This window comes from Erpetoichthys calabaricus, chromosome 1 (assembly GCF_900747795.2).
Source record: "Erpetoichthys calabaricus chromosome 1, fErpCal1.3, whole genome shotgun sequence".
NCBI lineage: Eukaryota > Metazoa > Chordata > Cladistia > Polypteriformes > Polypteridae > Erpetoichthys > Erpetoichthys calabaricus.
In genome coordinates this window covers 299,762,537-299,786,094 of record NC_041394.2, presented here as the reverse complement: position 1 = coordinate 299,786,094, position 23,558 = coordinate 299,762,537, and the positions used below count along the sequence as shown (strand labels likewise).

At 37.7% G+C, this 23,558-nt stretch overlaps 1 protein-coding gene across 1 annotated transcript in view; it reads right to left on the bottom strand.

The window, feature by feature from the left end:
* Positions 1-23,558, bottom strand: part of otogl (otogelin-like) — a 224,402-nt gene that overhangs the window by 22,961 nt on the left and 177,883 nt on the right. Inside the window, exons 45-51 of the mRNA XM_051930831.1 lie at positions 22,721-22,825; positions 18,561-18,601; positions 17,527-17,590; positions 4,987-5,165; positions 4,794-4,898; positions 4,284-4,403; positions 2,812-2,857 (exon numbers count right to left, since the gene is read on the bottom strand). Of these exons, the coding sequence (XP_051786791.1) occupies positions 2,812-2,857; positions 4,284-4,403; positions 4,794-4,898; positions 4,987-5,165; positions 17,527-17,590; positions 18,561-18,601; positions 22,721-22,825 (660 nt within the window). The remainder of the gene's footprint in view (positions 1-2,811; positions 2,858-4,283; positions 4,404-4,793; positions 4,899-4,986; positions 5,166-17,526; positions 17,591-18,560; positions 18,602-22,720; positions 22,826-23,558) is intronic.

Here is a 23,558-nt window from a genome sequence, read left to right as displayed (position 1 = left end):
CAGATTGTTTAGTAAATGCAGCATCTAAAAATGCAACAAAGAAATTAAGAAATAAAGTTAAGTGAAAAGATTTAGCAAGCACAAAGTGCTTGCTTTTTGATGACTACCAAAATATAAAAAATTGTAACTTTCCTTTTAAGAAATCTCACCAGAACAGAAGTGGTAGAAGAACATTCCATGTCCATATCTTGCCATGAACTTTTGTTGATCAGCAAAATTTGCGTTTTTGCAACCAATATGCATTGTTCAATGGTGACCTTGTTTGCTGAATATTTTTCTGGAAATTTTCTCTTTGCTCAGCTCAGACATTCTTTGCTACGCTGGTGTGACGTCACAGAGCTATAGCAGTCAATATTGGATTAGACTGCTCCCAGAGTATATAGTGGTCATGCAAGTAAAGTGGGCTAAAAATTAGCAAAAAACTTCCAAATTAATTTAAACAAAAAATGCACACACAGAAGGAAACTGAAAATGTGTCAGTGTATTTGTGTCTTAAATGTAATTTCTTTTTGCATGGACTTGTATGTGACCTGAATGTAATATGTGAGCCTACCCCTTTAATAGTTCCACTCAGAGAATTGTGCAGTTGATACAAACAAGAAAAAGTAAAGAACCAACGTGTGTTGATGTTGTGTTTATTTGGGAGCAGTATCAGTGAATAAGCAAAATTGTTAGGGAAAAAAACAAACTGCTTTGCAGTTTGAAAGAAGCAAATTCAGAGGGTTTTGCTCGTCATTAATTACAGTTGAGTTATTTATTTAACATCTTTATTTGAGAAAGCTTTTCATTTTTTTAGTTTAATCTTAGATGTGTCATGCTGTTGTTTTAGAATTTCAGTGGGTAGTTATTGAGTCACTAGAAGAAACTGCATGGTTGCCACCTCTTAGAAGGCACCACAGTTCACACCATGAAAACTTCCAATAACTTTGGATTTAAACTTTGAAAAAGTCTTAGTTTAGTGTTTTAAATTTTCTGGTATGACTCGTACCTATCCATGTCTTGGTTTGATTCTCAGTTTTAGTACTTTGGCTCTGATTGAATAAATGTGCTCTTGTGCGCTTGGAAATTCTTATTTTGACTGTAAGAATTGTTAAGCCCTCAGTTTTTTCATAGAAATCCACAGATTATGTAGAAACGTGTTTGCTTTATTTTCTGTTTCGAAAAACCACACATGTCAACCATATCAAACTAACAATAGTTGACACTATATGCACCTGATTGGCCACTATCACAAGTTATTCATTGACATGCCTTCTGTTCACTATTTGAACTGCTAGGTGCTAATGAATTTGTCTCGTATAAGGAAGACAGCTGTTGAAATTGTTTACGTAAGGTTTATGTATTTCTGCATCTTGCTGTACAATAACAGTGAGTCACATGGATATTGTTGGCTTAATTTAACAGTGTTTTATTGGTTAACTTAATACATGAGATGCAAAAACCGATGTAAAAACTCGGGGAAGCTGACAAGATTTTAAAGGTACTTGTCCAGATTAAGAAGTAAAATATAGATGGAGATGAAGTTTGGTGTTGCTAAGTTATGTTTTCTATTTTAGTTATTGATACTCACACACATAGTAGTAGACATATTCGGTAAAGTTCATATAGTAACATGGTGGCATAATTGTACAATGTTGTGTAATAATGCACTTTTGATATTCTGTGAAGTACAGTACCAGTGAAAGAATTATACAGTGATAGTGTTCAATAACATTATGTTCATTCCGTATTTAAGTTAAAAATCATGAATAAGATAAAAGTGTTTATGCATATCACTTAAGTTACAGTATAGTGATGTGCTATGATGTAAACTCTTGTTGTTAAAGTCCATTTGGTATTTCATTTAATTAGGTGGGAATTCCTTTATTTGCCCTTTCATCTTCGTAAGATGCATTGTACTAGGAAAATGAAGTGTATGTGCAGTAGGGAAGGAATAGTTTCATTTCTAGTAATCTGATGTAATCAGCAATCGTGGACGTATATTTTTGCCAAGATTGTGAACATTATAAAGCCCCTGATGTTCCATCCAGGTTTTCAGTGAAATTAAAACCACAGAAATAAAAGTAGGCACTAATTTGTGTCCAGGAATGAAAATGTAACAAATTCTGTCCTATAAAGTGCCATCTTCTCCCCTTTCTGTGCCACTGCCTTCTAAAATGTCTGTACTGTAGCCTGGATAAAAATGGATAAGCCTGGAAAGTTATACAGGGCTATTCAACACGGAAGTCACCTGCTGATCACTCTACCCTATTGTGACTTCTGAAAAAGTGAGGTCAAAAGAGTAACTGTTACGTCAGAGTAATGATGGTATGGCATAAATCATGGATTAAGACTAGACTAAGTTTTAAAAGTTACTTTATATTAGATTTCTTTTTAATGGCAAAGCATATTCTAAATTGGATGAATAGGTATTCATTCATAATGAAAAAAAGAAATTTTGATAAAAATGATTTTCATTTTACTTTTTTGTGTAGTTCTTTTAAAAGGTAAAACCAAATTCCTAAAACTGGATACTCATTTTTCAAGCAGAGTCTTCCCTTGACCTGTCCACACCATCAGGTGTGAAAGGCAAAGGTGGACTTTATTTAAGGATGGTTTGCAGTTATACTCCAGAATAATGGAGGTTGAATTCAATCATCAGCAGATAGAAAAGCCATGTTGCCCATTATCATTCCCACAGTTAAAAAATATTTGCTCATTCAAGTGCTACATGCTTTGTCATCATTCCTCCCCAGCAACTGAGCTTAACAAAACAACAGCACTCCATTACCAAAAGCAAAACAAGCATTCAGTACTGCCCTGGTCACTTACATGTCTTGCAGCACCCATCATTGTAGCTCTGCACGGTGCCTCCATTCTGGAACAAGACAAAATGAGACGCATCTAGAAAGGCTGTGCTGCAGTGTTTCAGGATTAAGAAACTTCTCTGTTGCCTAATTTCAGGCAACACTAAAATTTCTTTCCTGAAGATTAAATTTATCATTACAGTTTAAAAGAAGAAAAATACAAATTAACTAATTTCTTTGCCAACAAATAAATTCTGATTCTGACAAAATGATTTAAATATTATTTATAAAGAAAGTAACAGTTTCTCTGTAATCTGATGCACAAAGTGCCATCCTGAAAAAAACACATAATTCTCAAAGGGAACCTACAACTTTCCACATTTCGTATATAGTGCTATAGAATTATTCACAAGGTTTCTCGATAATCAGTGGTAAAATCCATCCATCCATCCATTTTCCAACCCGCTGAATCCAAATACAGGGTCACGGGGGTCTGCTGGAGCCAATCCCAGCCAACACAGGGCACAAGGCAGGAACCAATCCTGGGCAGGGTGCCAATCCACCGCAGGACACACACAAACGCACCCACACACCAAGCACACACTAGGGCCAATTTAGAATCGCCAATCCACCTAACCAGCATGTCTTTGGACTGTGGGAGGAAACCGGAGCACCCGGAGGAAACCCACGCAGACACGGGGAGAACATGCAAACTCCACGCAGGGAGGACCCGGGAAGCGAACCCGGGTCCCCAGGTCTCCCAACTGCGAGGCAGCAGCGCTACCCACTGCGCCACCGTGCCGCCCCAGTGGTAAAATTCTAAATGGAAAGCTTTTTAATTAACCAGGTAAATACTGGTATCTGAGTAAATGTTGTGACAGAATGAAATATGAGTTTCTATTTATGTGTAGTAAAGTGGCTTTTTAGCAGGGAAAGTATCTTAAGTCAATAGCACAAAGGTACTGCCAAATAATACTTTGCAGATTTTTTTTTGATTGTGCATGAAAGCCATAGAATGGGGCTACAATAGGGAAACCAAAAGTTGCAAGTTCCTTCAAAAATAACAGATCATCAAATGCTTAGATTTGTGGAGTTTCCTGTGATCATAATATAGTCCTCAAGTAAATGTTTAGGCTGCCTAATCCATGCTACTTAAAATTTTGCTTGTTTTCTCTATTTAATAACAAAGGAGAACAAAGTATCTGATGTTTTAAAAATCAGGAGCCAGTATCTGTGCTCTTTATCTATTATTTGCTAAGTGACTACCTCTGTATAGGCTTCACTGAGAAGCTCTGAATGCACAATCACTTTGAAACATTTAATTATAATCTTGCTTTACTTACATCTACATAAACTGGACTGTTGTCTTCTTTAATTATTCTTTTGTGAATGTTTGTGTTTTTGTGGAATTGATCGTCTTTGAGGCTTTGATTTAACACTTGGCAAAGCTACTTTTTTCAAATAGACAGATTTGTTGTTAGCAGCTTTGGTACAAACCTGAATACAGTCAGTCTCATTAAAAGGTGGACAGACAACTCCAGAGCCAAGAATCACAGCCCCGACAGCTGTCTCCACACAATCAAATCGAGTGCAGTTAGAAACCCATGTACTCCCTACCTATATTTTAAAGAGAAACCAGACATGTAATTTGATTTTTCAAAACATATATCTGTCACTTTTCATTTAATTACAAGAATATGTCCATATGAAACACATAAACAATTAGAATTCAATTAATTACAGTGCTCTATATGGAAAATAGTTGCTAATAAAATATTCAATATTTGGGATATATCAGTTTTGAATAATATGTAATAATACTAAATTCACATTTTTTCATAAGCTGTATTATATGGGTTAAAATTACCCATTGCTTTATACTTGTATATTGTTTATGATGCAGTTGTTGGCTGTGTTGGGAGTGTAATGTAGTTCTACTAATAAACTTAACCATGGTAAAGTAATTTATAGTGCTATAAATGTATTGTTTTTAAAACAAGCCCTTACAGTATAAATGTCAAGAGTCTCATTTTCATTCCCAAAGGTACAGGACACATTTTTGCAGGAGCCACAGCATGTATGAGGATCCGAAGATGGTATGTAGATTTGGTGCTGTTAAATTGGGAGATCTGAATTAGTGCGCATACTCACTAACATTATCAGAATGATGCTTAACAAAGATATCATAACTGTAACCTACCTCCCCACACTTCTCAGAACAATTTACAGTGACCACATCCATTGAATGGAAGCCAGTTGTGAGATCGATCTCTTGCAAGCACTGCACTGTGTGACACAAATCACCCTCAAAGTACTGGATCATGGACTGGCCGGGACTCAACATAGTGATTCCTTGAAAAAGACACACATCGGCCTTTTCTACAGTAAAAAGAGTAGAAAATGTTGTAGTACTGATGATTAATTAATAAATAGTTCTTAACATTTTATACTATGACTAGCTGTGCTACCCATTTAAGATAATCTGTTATAAACATAGACTTCAGCATTAATGCTTTCAGTGCACCATCTATTTTGTAATGTACTGTATGTAAAATGTACTATATGTCATTCCAACAGCTGGCACATCATAAAAATTTGTATTAATACATTTTATTATTACAAATGTTTGTGATGCACCATGTGTTAGAATGACAGAGAGATATAGCAACCAGACGGAGGTGGATAAGCTGATTTCTGTCTGTCCGCCAGTTACTCTCTATTGGATGTATTCAGTGTTAAAGTTTTCAGTTGAGTGTGTCCATCCAGGTGCTATAAGCAGTGTTAATGTTTATGATATGCCATCTCTTGGATAAGAGAGACAGCAACTGGATGGACAGACAGACATTTATCCTTTTTTTAAGGTAGAATTGATTAACAGATAACAACTCTCTGACATCACACTTTTGTTCCATATTAATTTGTATACTAGGTTAAATCATTCCAGGATTTTTTGCTTTAATTTACTAACTTTCTGTTAAATATTCATTTTCAGAATGGCAAATTTTTTACTCGGTACCTACTAAATGTATACTAACAAGCAAAACAATAGAATGGTCAAAATTTAGAACACAGAGTCAAAATACTGTTTTAGGACTTAGCAAAGAAAACATTTATATATTCAAAGCACAATAAAATGGGAATAACCTCATTATGACTGACACCACTTCTAGGATGTGCATGCGCTTACAAGAAAATCACCATGTTCAAATGCACATAAGTATACAGTAAACAAATGAACTACAAAAGCACATTTAAAAACAAAACTGTGCCTGATATAACCCTCTTTAAAAAAACATCTGGGCATACTTAGACTATTGTATGAAAAGTTGATAATACAGATGGAGCATTAAAATAGCAATCAGGCACCCATTCCTTTGCATCTCATCTCATCCAGTGCAACAATTAATGTACTATAACCCACTTTTGCATTCAACTAATCTAGCTATATCTCCAGGAGATGGAAAATAAATAGGAATGGACAAAGCCCTGGAAGTAACAAGCTTCAATAATTACATACAGAAATATGGACAAGCTCATGTATATCTCAACAAAGTGACAAATTGTTCCCAAATTCGACTTCTTGTTTTATCCACACCTGCTGTATATAAAGGGGAATTATTTTTGGAAATAGGCTTTTTATATTTATATTTTATTTTCCATTATAATTAATAAGACACAAATCAATCAAGGGTGCAATCAGTACTACACATCTAAGGTTTATATTTCATATTAATCTCAACACCCATCTCCTAATAAACGTGGAGAGCAAAGTGACTACAGAAAAATCTCATAGATATTGAGACATTAATAGAAGCCCTCTTGTTCTTTTAGAATAATAGTAATATATTTTTGCCAAATTCTGAAAAAGCTTGGGACTATTCTTCATAGGGAAAGTATTTATTGCTTTCAATTTTAAATAAACTAGGACAGTATTTTCAAATGGAGTTATTGAAAGTGGATTAGCAAGTTTTTAATTAATTTTGATAAGAGAACATATGGACAATGTAGTATAAGATCATATCACAATAGATATTTTGTGGCAAGGTGTTATCTCAACTAAGTATTATGGTGAATAATGCTGTTAAGAGGACTTGAGAGTAATTCAGATCACTATATTGCCTCCATGCAGTGGCACATACTGTATTAAGTTAAAATTCTTGATGCTTACTGAGTAGTCACTTGGTCTACACCTACACTGTCAGTCAAAAGTTTTAGAACATCTCTGTTTTTTCAGTTTTTATGGAAATGCACACAGTTTAATGTCTTAATGTTTCATGAAATCAAGGCATATTGTATAACAAATAAACAAGGGCAAGCAAAAAAGTAAGTCAATTGTCCATCCATCCATCCATCCTCTTCCGTTTATCTGAGATCGGGTTGCGGGGGCAGCAGCTTGAGCAGAGATGCCCAGACTTCCCTTTCCCCGGCCAGTTCTTCTAGCTCTTCCAGGGGAATCCCAAGGCGTTCCTAGGCCAGCCGAGAGACATAGTCCCTCCAGTGTGTCCTGGGTCTTCCCCGGGGCTTCCTCCCGGTTGGACGTGCCCAGAACACCTCACCAGGGAGGCGTCCAGGAGGCATCCTAATCAGATGCCCGAGCCACCTCATCTGACTCCTCTCGATGCGGAGGAGCAGCGGCTCTACTCTGAGCCCCTCCCAGATGACTGAGCTTCTCACTGCAGATGCCACACCGATCCGCCTGTCCATCTCCCGCTCCATTCTTCCCTCACTCATGAATAAGACCCTGAGATACTTGATCTCGCCCCCAACCCTGAGAGGGCACTCCACCCTTTTCCGGCTGAGGACCATGGTCTCGGATTTGGAGATACTGATTCCCATCCCAGCCGCTTCACACTCAGCTGCGAACCAATCCAGAGAGAGCTGAAGATCACAGCCTGATGAAGCAAACAGGACAACGTCATCTGCAAAAAAACAGTGACCCAATCCTGAGCCCACCAAACCGGACCCCCTCAATGCCCTGGCTGCGCCTAGAAATTCTGTCCATAAAAGTTATGAACAGAATCGGTGACAAAGGGCAGCCCTGGCGGAGTCCAACTCTCACTGGAAACGGGTTCGACTTACTGCCGGCAATGCAGACCAAGCTCTGACACCGGTTGTACAGGGACCGAACAGCCCTTATCAGGGGGTCCGGTACCCCATACTCCCGGAGCACCCCCCACAAGATTCCCAGAGGGACACGGTCAAACACCTTTTCCAAGTCCACAAAGCATATGTAGACTGGTTGGGCAAACTCCCATGCACCCTCCAGGACCCTGCTAAGGGTGTAGAGCTGGTCCACTGTTCTGCGACCGGACGAAAACCACACTGTTCCTCCTGAATCCGAGGTTCAACTATCTGAAGGACCCTCCTCTCCAGGACCCCCGAATAGACTTTTCCAGGGAGGCTGAGGAGTGTAATCCCTCTGTAGTTGGAACACACCCTCCAGTCCCCCTTCTTGAAGAGGGGGACCACCACCCCTGTCTGCCAATCCAGAGGCACTGTCCCCGATGTCCATGTGATGTTGCAGAGGCGTGTCAACCAAGACAGTCCTACAACATCCAGAACCTTGAGGAACTCTGGACATATCTCATCCACCCCTGGGGCCCTGCCACCAAGGAGTTTTTTGACCACCTCAGTGACCTCAGTCCCCAGGCTCTGCTTCCTCATTGGAAGGCATGTTAGTGGGATTGAGGAGGTCTTCGAAGTACTTCCCCCACCGTCCCACAACATCCCGAGTTGACGTCAGCAGCGCACCATCCCCACCATATACAGTGTTGACACTGCACTGCTTCCCCCTTCTGAGACGCTGGATGGTGGACCAGAACCTCCTCGAAGCCGTCCGAAAGTCGTTCTCCATGGCCTCCCCAAACACCTCCCATACCCGAGTTTTTGCCTCAGCAACCACCGAAGCCGCATTCCGCTTGGCCTGCCGGTACCTATCAGCTGCCTCCAGGGTCCCACAGGACAAAAGGGTCCCGTAGGACTCCTTCTTCAGCTTGACGGCATCCTTCACCGCCGGTGTCCACCAATGGGTTCGGGAATTGCCGCCACGACAGGCACCGACCACCTTATGGCCACAGCTCCGGTCAGCCACCTCAACAATAGAGTTTTTTTTAAGTCAATTGTACACAATTTTATTCATATTTTTGATTAATTAAAGTAGCTACCTTTTGCTGATATAACAGCCAAACTGTGGTAACCCTTTTGATTCAGAATGCATGTCACTCTGTACAAGTCACCAAAACTTTCACCAGCAAAAGAACCCCAGACCATCACACTTCCTCCTTCATGTTTGATAGTTGCTGTCACACACTAAGGAACCATCCTTTTACCAACTCAATATCATATAAACATCCTGCAAAGATTCTGAATTTTGATTAATTGGTCCATAAGACTTTCTTGCAGTATGCAGTAGTCCACAGCCGGTATTTCAAGAGCCTGTTTTGTCCTTTAAAGAATGGCATTCATACTGCCACTCGCCCTGTTAAACCTGCACCACAAAGTATACTTTTCACAGTGCAAGCTGAGACTTGCTTTTTTCTACCACTGTTAAGCTGTGTTTGAAGCTGTTGTGCTGTGAGACACCTATCACGCAAGCTGGTGACCCTCAGAAACTTGTCTTTTGTTTGGGTTGTGACTTTGGCTCTACCAAATCTCTTCCTATTAGAGTTTCTTACAATTTTTAGTTGCCGTTGGATTGTGTAGGGCATTGTACTCACTGACGCTTTCTTTTGGAATTTCTCTAAATGAAAGGCCTACACTTCTAAGGGTAATAATGCTCTGTCTCATTGTATTTGTTAATTGTTATTTTCTTGCCATTATCACTGGAATTTGCAACTTTCTACAGTGTAATATTGTTCAAGTAGTACTTCAGAGGGTATAGTAACACAGTCTGTTCCAGCTCTGCTTTAAGACAGACAGAGGGTTTTTTAAGAATCAACCGAAGTTGGAACACCTGTGCAAACTGTTTGCTTCAACTTGCAAATCGTAATTTACTTTAATTGCTGCAGAACATTTGTAGATTGTAACCTATTAGTTGTTACCTGAAAAGGGCCCATTTGTAATATTCTGAAATTTCCTATTTTTGTAGTTTTTACTAACCTAAACTTTAAATTTAAACCTGACATTTTACTGCTTACCTTTTCACTATTTTAGGTCATTCATTGCATATCGACTGATTAAATATGAAGAAAACTGAGGTATTCTAAAACTTTTCATTGGTAGTATATATACTGTATATGCAGACGCTTGTGAAGTCCTAAGTTCCTTCTCAACCACTCAGGTCCGCTGATCAGGGGTGTGGAAATCAAATTTTTTTCTACTTGTCCACGGACAAGTAAACTTAGAAAATCCACTTGTCCGCCAGTTAAATTCACTTGTCCATTAACAAATAACAAAAGTGAAAAAGTTTATTTTTTCTGATCTCTTTTATTGTTTCCAAAACTGCCTTCCATTTTAAAACTGAAAAAAGTTCTTTCAGGGAGTAGTATTTTGCCACCTTGCTCTAGAACATTATATAAAAGATTCCCTTATCATTTTAACTCACTAATAAACAATGCCTTCATTATAGCTACACTAGTTCTGTTTCACATATTACAGTTACAGTGAAGATTTTTATAGATATTTCATAACATTTGGAAACCGTTAGAATGTTTTCTTCTTTATTTTTAATAAACTGACAATGCGAAACCAACTTGTTTTATATGAAATATTCGCTAATCAAAAACGATCTATTGACAGCTCATCAAAACTGATGTTGTCACACAATAAATTTCTTAACTCCTCAATATATCACAACCTACACAAAATCGCAAATTTCAGGAAAGATTAACTGCCTAACAAGCTTTGTTATGTGGTGAAAACAATTGTAAGTAAAATGACTGCATTTTTATGTAGAAACAATGAATTTTATCAATCTTCTTTTATAATACGCTACCGTGGCTGTTCATTTGTCTGTCCAGGATTTTAAATCACCTGTAGCTCGCAAACCATTTCACCTTTTGACTTGAAATTTGGTACACATACAGTATACTACGTGACGTCTACTATCCGCTTTTGGGGTGATGATTTGTATTACTCTTTATTTTTATTTTATTTTATTGTTGAATCAACTCTCGGCAGTGCCAGCAGGGCGGCGCATGCGTATGGGAGCCGTTCTCATTCCCCACCACCTTCGCTAATTATTCTTGAGGCAGATTGAAGACTTAAGTGCCAGTTTAAGTGAAAAATTAAAGAAAACGTAATTGCAACACAAAAACTAACTTAATCAGTTTTAACGCGAAAAGATGCCAACAAAAGAAGAGAAGCAGCGGGCCGCTACGGTGGAGAAAAGAAGAGCTGCTCAGGAAGCAGCAAGCGCATCAACCTCTGAGCAAATGAATGCTAAACGTACAGAGAAAGAGGATGAAAACTAGGAATGCTCAAGTCAAGTGTATTTATTCACTGCATGTTATCGTGCAGCGGTGGTGCAGTGGGTAGCGCTGCTGCCTCGCAGTTGGGAGATCTGGGGACCTGGGTTCGATTCCCGGGTCCTCCCTGCGTGGAGTTTGCATGTTCTCCCCGTGTCTGCGTGGGTTTCCTCCGGGCGCTCCGGTTTCCTCCCGCAGTCCAAAGACATGCAAGTTAGGTGGATTGGCGATTCTAAATTGGCCCTAGTGTGTGCTTGGTGTGTGGGTGTGTTTGTGTGTGTCCTGCGGTGGGTTGGCACCCTGCCCAGGATTGTTTCCTGCCTTGTGCCCTGTGTTGGCTGGGATTGGCTCCAGCAGACCCCCGTGACCCTGTGTTCGGATTCAGCGGGTTGGAAAATGGATGGATGGATGTTATCGTGCAGTATGCCGTTACTGGTAATATATAAAAGTTATTGATTATAATGAAAAATCATCAGATTACATCGTAATGTCGGCATGAAAAAAATGACAGCATCTCCAAGCGTGTAAGTATTAGGGTAAAATACTTATGTAAGACTGTAAGAGTGCTTCCCCTTTGAAAAATCAGCCGTCATTTTGTAAACAATATTGAAGACCAATTTGAGACATGAAGAACATGCCTAAGTAGACTGTTTCCGCACAAAGTACGTACCCAAATGTTTAAAATGTGAAAGTAGTGGTAAAATGTGCCCTGCACATATTTTTCTCCAGAAAATTGCACTTGTCCGCGGACAACTGAAACAGAAAAACACGCATGTCTGACGGTCAATTTACCCATGTCGGACGAGTCGGGCGTTGGATTTCCGCACTCATGCCGCTGATAAGCGGTGTCTGGTGATGCCAGCTGTGTATGGTATTAAATATCGGTCTTCATGCATAGCTCCTAGATGGTAGAACAAGCTTCCCAGCTCTTTTCGGAATTTTCACTTAATGTGTTTAAGAAGCTTTTGAAAGCTCTTGTTTGGTGAATTCCTGTCTAATTGATATTAGCTGTTAGTTTTTTTATTATCTATCTTATTACTTGTATTTTTGCTCTGAGCTGTTAATTTATGATGATCAGTTTTATACGCTAGTCCTGTAACACTTGTTCCCTAACAGTCCCAACAAAGTGATGCTACTTGATTATGTTGATCTCCTTTGTAAGTTGTTTTGAATAAAAGCACCTGCTAAGCAAATAAATGTAAATGTAATTGTGAACTCAAAACTGCCTGACAAATATGCATTTTTTGCAGTCCAATTGGGACAAATACATATTTTGATGGAGTTTTAGCTGAAAATATACAAAACTAACCCCACAGTCATTATCCTTAATATTATACCTTTTCCTGTACTTAAAATGTAACAGTACTAAGATAACAGTAAAAAAGGAATAAAGTAACAAATCTAATAGCAGTAGCTATATGATAATGTAATAAAGAAATAAAAGCAAAAATAGTAATGTAGTAGTAATAGTGGAGAATTAAAGAGAGAACAATAAAGCAAATAAAAAAGCTAAGTTAGAAGTAGAGATAAAAAAACAATGAATTAGATGGTAATTAAATTAGATGAGACAGAAGACATTTCCATGCTGTATAAAATGCATTACTCAGCTTTAGCTCACGTGTTCCTCATATGTTCTTTATGACAGACTATTATTAATAGCTTATTTCTAATGGTTCATTCATGTTGTATTATTTTAGTCTTTAATCAAAACATATTCATGTTTGGAAGAAGTGTTTTCAAGACTTCCTCCACATCTTTGGGGGAAATATACATATGAATGTAACTTCTACTCTTGGCTTTCCATGTAGCTGAATGTATTAACCCACACTGGATATCTGAGAATTGCAGTCTCTGCTTAATGCTACTAAACACATCTCTCTTCTCATTAGTTATCCCAGATAAGTCTTGAAAAATATAGATCTGACATAAATAATACAGAATTGATTCATCTAGAAGAGAATCTGTTTTTTCTCTCTCTAGTGCAGCATAACACCTTGTTGTTTCTGATATTTATTAAACTTAATGATCAAAGTTTGTGAAGAACATTTACCAAGTAAGTGATGCACTTTTTTCCTAATGGCATCTACTAAAATTTTATATGAAAAACTCCTAAGATAGATGTATTAAGATTTAGAGCTTCTTCCCCTTTAAACAACCCAAGTATTTTCTCCATCTTAGGCAGTATATCTTAGTGGTTAAAGCTTTGGGCTTCAAACTCTTAGGTTGTAGGTTTGAGTACTGCTACTCACACTGTGTGACCAAGAGCAAGTCACTTGACCTTCCAGTGCTCCAGTTGGAAAAACAAAACAAATGTAACAATCACATTGTTATGCACAAAATTAAATAATGAACTCAAAAGTAGTGTATTGCATGTATTTGCAAACACTTTAAACAAATAAGGTGCTTTTTAACAGCAGTATTCCCATTACATAGTAGCAGTTAAAATGTTTCTTGTAAATCTCAACTTAAACATTAATGTAATCAAATCAAATATAAAACCAAAGCTTTTTGCCACTGCCAGGGCATTAACATTTTAACTAGTTTGTTATAGAAAAGCAAGTTATCCTCAGAGTCCAGAGCCACGATCATAACATTATAACAGGCACCTTTCTGAGCACCAGCAAGTTAACATTTCTAAATCGGTTTTCTTTTAAATCTGGACAGATACCAGCAGAAACAGTTTCTTTTATCAGGGAGCAGTATAAACAGTCTGTGTTCAGTAGCAACTCTTTGAGGGCTAATATTTTTTCCAAAATACTCCTGAAAAGCGTGCAAAGCAATGGTTTCACACATAAATCAACATAAGACGTCTGTTGCTGCCTATTCTGCCTGCTGTCGGTGCTTGTTTGCAGCAGCAGTGGCTCGACAGCCAGCCGGAATGCATGGTGGGCTGGCTGCCTGGGTGTCTTTGTGAGACAGGTGAGCAGGGGTGGGAGATGCAGTGAGACACAGTATGGTTTGTACCTCCTGTCATCGTAAGTGTCTGTCCTCCCAGGTGAATGTTGCCATAAGTGCATCAGCTACACGAATGTGTTCAGCACCACGATCAGCTGATGCAGGTACCTCATTTTCGTTTTTGATCTACACCTCCAGATCACTTGCATCAAAATCAGAGTCCGACAAACCAGAGTCCGATTCAGCGATAATACGAAAAAAGTTTTGCTTTGAGCATTCACTTTGGTATCTCTCCACATGCCATTTTAGAAGCTGTTTGCTCTTCGCTACTCATGCACGTGCAGGGAATTGAGGTCAAATCAACAAAGCTAACTTTCCTTCTAGCAAAAGCATATCAGAAAGAACTGTAACAAGAAGATCACTGATCTCTATCGATTGCTAGCGAGACTGAGGCTTTCAAAATAATAATAACAAAAATTATGTTAAAGTGCGATAAAATAATTGTCGGCGTTAATTAATTAAAATGTTAACATAATAATAACGTATTAACTTGCCCAGCCCTAATATATGCATACATATACTGTACACACACACACACACACACACATATATATATATATATATATATTGTGATTGAAGTGTAGTCGGAAGAAGGTCAACAAGCACCTGCAGCACTTCCAGGTGGGCTATAAAAGGAGCCAACAGTCACCACTCCAGGTGCCAGAGTCAGCAGGAGGAGGACAAAGCTGCCTGGGAGGAGTGGAGGAAGAGGAGTGTTTTTGGGTTTTCTGTTGCCGTGTTTTGGGACTGTGCTGTAGCTGAGGGACACGGGGAAGACGTCATCCCCCCCAGCGGAAGAAAAATAAAATCTTTTTGTTGATTTTCACCTGTGCCTCCGGTGTCAGTCTGTGTCAGGTCGGCACTGGTAAAGCGGTTTTTGCCACTATATATATATATATATATATATATAATATATATATGTGTGTGTAAAATTCACTATATAGCGCCCGACCTGGCACAGACTGAGGCACGTGTAAAAACACACAAGCACTTTTATTTTTCTTCAGCTGGAGGGCGCGTCTTCTCCATAGTCCCTCCAGCCACTACACAGTCCCAAAAGCACTAAACGCACACAAAACACTTCTCCTCTGACACCACCACTCCCCCCAGGTAACCTCTTCCTCTTCCTTCCGTTTCTGGCTCTGGAGTGGTGGTGGCTGGTCCCTATTATAGCCCACCAGGAAGTGGTCCAGGTGCTTGACCACCTGGTCCCAATGGCACTCCCAGGTGGGGCTGAAGACTTGTCCAGCCAGGCTGCTGAATCCAGGCAGCACCCCCTAGCTGCCACCCCAGCTCCCAACCAGGCTGTGGAGGACTCCATCTCCCATGGAGCCCTGTGGGAGGGTGTGGAATCACAGTCGGCCAGGGAGGCTGCCACCAAGTGTTCCGGGGGAGGTATTGAGTTGCTCATGGTTGCTCCCCCGGAACATATGCAGCAGGGGCGTCCCGGCCAGGCATAGGACCCGGCTGCCCGTCACAATATATATACAATGGAACCTCGAGATACGATCACCTCTGTATACGAGAAATTCAAGATACGAGGAAAGTATGAGCGAAAAATTCAGATCTAAATACGAGCATTGGCTCGCGTAACGAGCCACGAGCCAGGCTGTGGGTATAGCTCGCGGCTTAGCGAGGGGGCGTGGTAGCAGTAGCGAGCCGCAGGGCAATCTGCGGTGTCTGCGTTTCTCACCTAAGTGCACAGGTGGGAAACTGCCCACATCCATGATTGTTCCTGTGGCTGATGGGCTGCAGCTGCCATGTCCTCCCCGCATATATAGAGAAGCGCGAGCCGGTTAAGGGGGAGAAGAAGTAAAAGAAAAGAGAGGAGAGAGAACGGAGGTTGCAGGAGGAGGCGGCAGGAAGCAGCAGCAGTAGAAAGTCGGTGCGGGAGAGCGAGCGAGTGCAGGCTCGTGTGTAGCTGAACAGTGAGCTGAACAGGCGAGCCAAACAGCTGAAGCAGGACGGTGTAGAGAAGGTCAGCTGCATTAAGAGTGTCTCGCCTGTTTCAGAGCCCGCATAGGAGAAGCAGGTGAGACGCTAATGCTAACAGAGAAGAAGCACCGGGGATTGTCATCTGTTTTTTAAAGACTGCTTCCTGTTGACGTTTTAACCTCGTGTTAAAGGATTGTTATTCTTGTGTATTTTAAACCTCCACTTCACAACTGTTTTAAGGATTATTTATTTAAAGATTTATTGAATGCGCTACTGCACTTTGGACACCTGTTTTGATTCTTTTAATAATCAGTTATATTATTTACCAGTGTTATTTATTAAAGGTAGACTACAGTATATATTATTTATCAGTGTTATTTGTTAGGAAAATTGATTTTTATGTTAATATTTTTGGGGTGCGGAACGGATTAACTGGATTTCCATTATTTTCAATGGGGAAGTTTGTTCTAGATACGAGAAATTCGCTATACAAGCTCAGTGCTGGAACGAATTAAACTCGTATCTAGAGGTTCCACTGTATATATATTGTCACACATGCGCATGGGAAGCAGGTAAAGGGCTTGAATTAGGTAAATTTTGTGCCAGACCAGAGGTTGGGGGGGTATGGGGGGTGCGCCGAATGCATTAACCCTTTCTCTTTTTCTCCTGCAGACCACTTCCAGTTGCTGCCCAGAAGACGTCACTTCCTCTGCCTCTCCATAAATGCCACCATTTTCCACCTATGCATTAGGTCCATTTTGAAATTCATGAAATCAGTTGATTTTACATTGTCTGCAATCACCTACAATATACAGGGCAGCTACCCCAGACCTTTTTGTGACTCCTTCGTGTTCTTGTTTTGACAATATATTTACTGTATATGTATGTATATATATATATATATATATATATATATTTATATATTTATATATTTTTATATATTTATATATATATTTATATATTTATATATATATATATATATATATATATATTTATATATATATTTTTATATATATATATATATATTCCAAAATATACAGTGGTGTGCAAAAGTGTTGAATCCCCTTGAGAGTCATCATATTTTTCTGCATAAGATATTTTACATATTTACACATTTATTCATTCAGTATTTTTAATGTAAACTCCTATGCTGTTACAATACATTTCCAAAATAAACCATGTTCTTTAGATATTTAAATGAGGTAGAAAAACTCAAAAAATAGTGACTGCATAACATTAACCACATGTTTATTTATTTAAGTGCTGAACAAAAACAACTAAAAAATACACTTAGTAAACTACACTTTGAAAAATTAACCCCAAAGGATGCATAAAATGTAGGGAAAAAAATGGGTTGGCAGCCAGCTATCTGTCATAAATTCAGACAATGGCTGTTAAATTAGCAAGTAACATTTTTAAATGAAAATAAAGTGGTCAAGACTTACTACAAATGTACTGAGTACAGCCACATGCACTGGAAAAGGTATGGTCTTCTACAGGAAGCTCTCCCTGTCAATTAAAAAAATAATTGGTCAAGTAATCTAGTGAAAAATTTAAAACTAATATATGTAAAATGTAATTTATGTAAATATAAATGTTTTATTTTAAAAACACTATTTGCAGAATTCTGAAAAAACTAATATATGGATGTTCAGTTCACAAAATTCTCTTATAGTCCTGTTTAGTACTATAGCCTGTCCTAGCATCATAGGGTGTAAGGCAGGATACAGCTCTACACAGTCTCATACACATCCAGTTTAGCTAACCTAACACACACATATATTTGGGAGTGTGGCATCAGAACTGGATTAAAAGACACTCAGTCACAGAGTAAATGTAAAAACTGAAACAGACAATAAAGATCAGATTGAACCCAGGATATTGGCTATGTGGATTAAATAGATTTAAGAATAGAAAGTTATGACATGCTTATAACGCACCAAGGACTGCACATATATTTTACCAATTACCTAAATATTAAGTGTGAATTCTTATTTATAGGAAGATGCAGAGTTCCTACAAATGAAAGCACTGCCGTTAACGAGGATATATTAGTACACAGCCTTGTGCTAAAATATCTGACTGTGACTGTATTCCCAAGCACTATTTAAATAGAATTGAGAAAATGGATTCTTAGGAAGAGCATACAGAAGACAGAATAAATTAATGAATTCAAGTAGATTAAATTAACAAACAAAATTAAAACATTCATTCTCACACTTATTAAATGGGAATAGAAATAAGCATAACTAAGCTAAGGTTTCAGTTATAGGAATGAATCATAATGTAAAGTGTTACTGGATTATAAACAACACCTTTATTCCAAAAGAACTGATTTCGACTCATCTATTTTATAGAGATACATTTAAATCTCTATGTCCTGTAATTTAACAAATCCATTACAACAATACTATTTTCAACACTTCATCAAGTATACTGTATTATTTAATATTAATACACAAAATAAATAAATACTTACTAACTGGCATAATTGTGTTAAATTATTTTGACAGTTGCATTCTGCAGGGAAAAAAAATCATATTTAAATTATGTTACAAAAGTCAATCAAGCAAAAGATGGTCACGGCCATACCTGACAATTTTCATTATACCTGACAACATTCTTATAGTGGATTGAAAAAATATTACAGTATTCTGAAAGAGGATCTTACTGTGTTTAGAAAATAATTTGAATGATTTCCATTCCCAAACCCTCTTAATCCAATTCAGAGTCATGGGAGACTGGAGCCTATCTTGGGAGCACTTGGTTCAAGGCTTGAAACAACCTAGGATGGGTGTCAGTCCATCACAGGGCTCACTTGTGCACACAAGCACACTCATACTTGGCAAGTTTGGAATATTCTAACCTATGCATCTTTGCTGATGAGTCAGGATAATACATGGACAAAGTCCAGACATGGGACTCAATAACTGGGCAATGGGTCCGTGATCCATGGCTTTTTCCCCTTTAGGGTTTTTCCTGTTTTGAATAATTAGGCTTCTCTAATTTTAGGTCTTCTGAAGAGTTCTTAGTATCTAGTAATCTTTGTTTTCCCCCCTTTTTCTTTCCTACAGGAATCTATTTTTTCCACTCAAGCACATTTCATTTAGCTTATCTTTGGAGTAATTCATTATTTGATATGTACCATTTTCTGTTCAAAGGAAAAACATTTTTTATAAAACATAATTTTTTGAAACCTCTATGCCTTAATGGTAATTGAAGGTAATAAACAAGTCTTTAATATACACAAATTGGGTGAAAGGATGTTACTGCTGTAGTTTGAGTAAAGCATGTCTGAAGGTAATGGCTGTCCTACAAATCATTAAACGCTCCTCATCTATAGAGCTGGTCGCTATAGATTATTATTGGCTTCCCATAGATGCAACATGATATTCATTGATAATTATTAATTTATTTTCCAAACATTCTTATGTTGTGCCTACTCATGATTAGTCTGCTTGTACAAGCAAACAACCTACAAATGAACTAGTGATTCAGCAATTTATTTGTCCTAAGCTCCTTTTGTCTGATCAGGATTCAGGTGTTCAGTCTGTTACTGTGAAACAGATGTTTGCTATGTATGGATACTTTTAACTGTCTTGACTATGGCTTTATCATTCACAAGGTAACAGACCTTAAAGAAAGTTTTAATCAGGTACTGTTCAATTTGTTGGGGGATTCAGAGACACAAAAATGGAACTGGGAGTTGTATAATCCAGGGAATTTATACTGTATAACAGTACTGTCCATAATAGCACTGGGAATACACTGCTATGTTTTATGCTTTGTATCTTATAGAAATAGTAATGTCTTAGGATGGGATTCTTTGTAAGTGTTTTTATTTGCTCCTGAAGTGGTTACTAAATGCCTAATGAAAATAACACCAGGTTCCATTCTTTTTTCATTTTAAAGCTAATCTGTTCGGTCAAGTAAATTTTAAACAAGGAAAAAGTCACTCAAGTGTTTAAGGTTTTTTTTTAACTCTTGATTTCTTTTATTTTCTTCATTAGTGTGATTTGCAGTTCTAAACATTAGTTTGCTTTTATGTTGTACAAATGTTTTGTCCTTGTAGATAGATGATGATTATGTTAAATAATTAATAAAGCACACAGAAGTGGTGAATCAAGAACTGGTAAAAGTTAACTTTTTTTTGTGAAGAGCACTATGTAACACTAAGACAAATGTGAGGTAAGTAATTTAGAGGTATATTATGAGAGCTTGGTCTGGATTTATCTTCAACACTGACAAAGCAAAAGCATAAAGTTTATAATGGAGACATAGCAGTACACTATACTTGCAAAATATGCACTTTTTACGTTGTGCTAAGAAGTTATAAATTTGTCCAAATAAGACTTTTTTGGTATAACATGTTGACATTATTTCTCCATCTCTCTATTTTGAACGTCTTACAGTTAAGTACTGGATTATTAGGAAAAATCACTAGCATTTTCAAATTAAAATGGCAACATTATATGTAGTACTGCAGTGGAGTGAACTCCACTCTAGTACTAGTTTCTGTCTTGTACATGATGTTGCCAGAAATGGGTCTGGTGGGCTTGAATTTGAATTAATAGAATTATATAAATAAATTCATCAACAAAGTTAAAACAATCCATTAAAAAATCAAATACATACAAAATTTCAAACATGTAATAGTCTAAGTAATCTATAAATCACCAGTCAAAAACATACTGAACATTATTTAACATTAAAATAGCTACAAAATTTGTCATTGTAGGTATATTGTAAATAGGCAGATTACTTTTGACCCTAAATGCTGTTTATAGATTTGTGAAGGTAAAAAACACAAGCATATCTGTCACAAGATGCAATATTTTAAATAAATATAGACATACTGTACAGTATATGGTTGAGACAGCAGTCAGACATCCCATATTTATTACTTAATTTTTTTACTAGTGTAATAAATACATCATGCATCTGGTCCAGAGCACAAGAAAACAGAAAAGTTTGAACTACTGCACCCATCTCAAGTAGTTCTGGTAAATTAAGCAATGCTATGTATTCTGTTTTGATTCTTAAGTTAATAAGGCTGCTAACTTCATGAACCTTTGCTAATACATCTCTAGTACTAGGGTGTTGTACAGTGTTAGCCATTATGGATGTAGTGAAAAGGCAACTCAGATCTTGCCTGAAGAAGAGGCCTGAGTTGCCTCGAAAGCTTGCATATTGTAATCTTTTTAGTTAGCCAATAAAAGGTGTCACTTTGTGTGACTTTTCACTAATACATCTCAAAATGTTGTTTCCTAAGCAAATAAATGTAAATATCTAAGCTTTAGGTTTATTTTTTTAAGTTTTAGTAACATTTATGCCAATATTATATAAAATAAATATTTTTAAAATCTAATGGAATAATGACTGAATAGACTACCATAATCTCCATGCTACTGTATGTGGAACAATTAAGCACAGAAAAACTAGAGTGATGCCAGGAGAATTATTATTTACAAAGTGTTAAATGTTTAATTCAAAAATACAAACATGGTTACACTGTTATACCTTTACACCATCCAGTGCCTATAAAACGTGAAAATGTTTGTTATGAGATACATTGTGTTATTGTATAACACTGAATCACAGTGGATTTAATTTTTCTTTTTTGACATTGATCAAAAGGGGAAGACTCTTTAATGTCACAGTGAAAACTGATTAATTACAAATATAAAACACAAAATAGCTGATCACATAAGTATTCCTCCCCATTCAAGTCATTATTAGTAGAAACCCCTTTGGCAACTATGAGAGCCTTGAGCCTGTGTGCATAGGTCTCTTATCAGGTTTGCTCTATAATTTTCATCCATTCTTCTTTACAAAACTGCTCATCCCTGTCAGGTTGCATGGAGATCATGAATGAATCACTTTTCTCAAGTCTAGCCACAAATTCTGAATTAGATTGAGATTTGGACTCCTGCACTGCCACTTCAGAGCTTTAACATTGTTGTTTTTTCAGCCATTCCCGTGTAGCTTTGTCTTTATGCTTGTCATCTTTGTCTTGTAGGAAAACAAATCTTCTTCCATGATGCAGTCAGGGTTTACTTCAGAATTTCCATGTATTTGCTGCATTGATTTTACCCTCGTATGCTTTCTGGCAAACTCTAGTCGAGATTTTGTGAGTTTAACAGTGACATTTTTTGCCACTCTCCCATAAAGCTGCAACTGGTAGAGCACTTGGGCGATAATTATTTTGTACCTCTATTTTGAACCTTCTTTAATGTAGCTTGTAGCTATGCTATATCTCTATCTCTCACTAATCTTCTTCTGGTTTTTGTGGGTAGCCTGCTCTGTGAGAAGGAGACAGTGGAAACATTTAATAAAACCACTTTTTCACAAAGTTACATGAAGTGTTCTTTTGTCTTTAGTGTGTGAATAATTATGTGAATAACTACAATATATTTTGTGTTTTATATATATAATTAATTGAGACCACTTTACACAGATATGTTTTCACTTTGACGTTAAAGAGCCTTCTGATGAGTGTCAAATAAGACACTTTATACCCAATGTGATTCAATGTTGTATTACAATAAAATGTGAACACTTCCAAGGGGGGATACTTTTTATAGGCACTGTAAAATGCCTATCATTGCTAAATTAACCACTAAGAAACAGGATGGTTACCACAGTGCCACTCTGGACAACATTTTCCTGGTACAGTCTTCCGAATTAAATTCATTCCAGGTAAGCATTCATTTTGATGGATATGACACAGTGTCTCGTCACAGACTGAAAAAAAAAAAAAGAAAATAGGTACGAATAAATATTTAAATTGCTTTTGATAAATTAATGAAAAAAATATTATTTATTCATTTACATATTATTTATCTACTATTGTTTTTAGCTAAAGACATTCCTAAATTGTCCCTAGTGTGTGTTTAGTGTGTGGGTGTGTGTGCGCGCCCTGCAGTGGGCTGGCGCCCGGCCCAGGGTTTGTTCCTGCCTTGTGCCCTGTGCTGGCTGGGATTGGCTCCAGCAGACCCTCGTGACCCTGTGTTAGGATATAGCAGGTTGGACAATGACTGACTGACTGATATGAAGACATTTAATGTACAATATTTGCATTAATAGAGGATATCACTTTGTGACCTTTTTGACTTGAGGAAATAACATGCTGGACCTGCTGTATTCAAATGTTAAAGATGCCTCTAAATGTAAACTGCTGGCACCATTAAGCAAACCTGACCACAATCTGATTCGTCTTATTCCCAGCTTCAAGCCTGTTATTAGACAGCATCCTGTTACTGCCAGAATAGTAAAGAAGTGCAGCCTGGAGGCTGAAATTGCTCTGAATGAATGCTTTCAATTGACAGACTGGAAAATGATGTATGAATCAAATGGGGCATTACTGACAGACTCCGTCACTGCATCACAGACTCTATTAACTTCATTGTTGATACAGTGATACCCTCAAAGACAGTGTGTTGCTTTCCAAACAACAAGCCTTGAATTACTAAGGAGC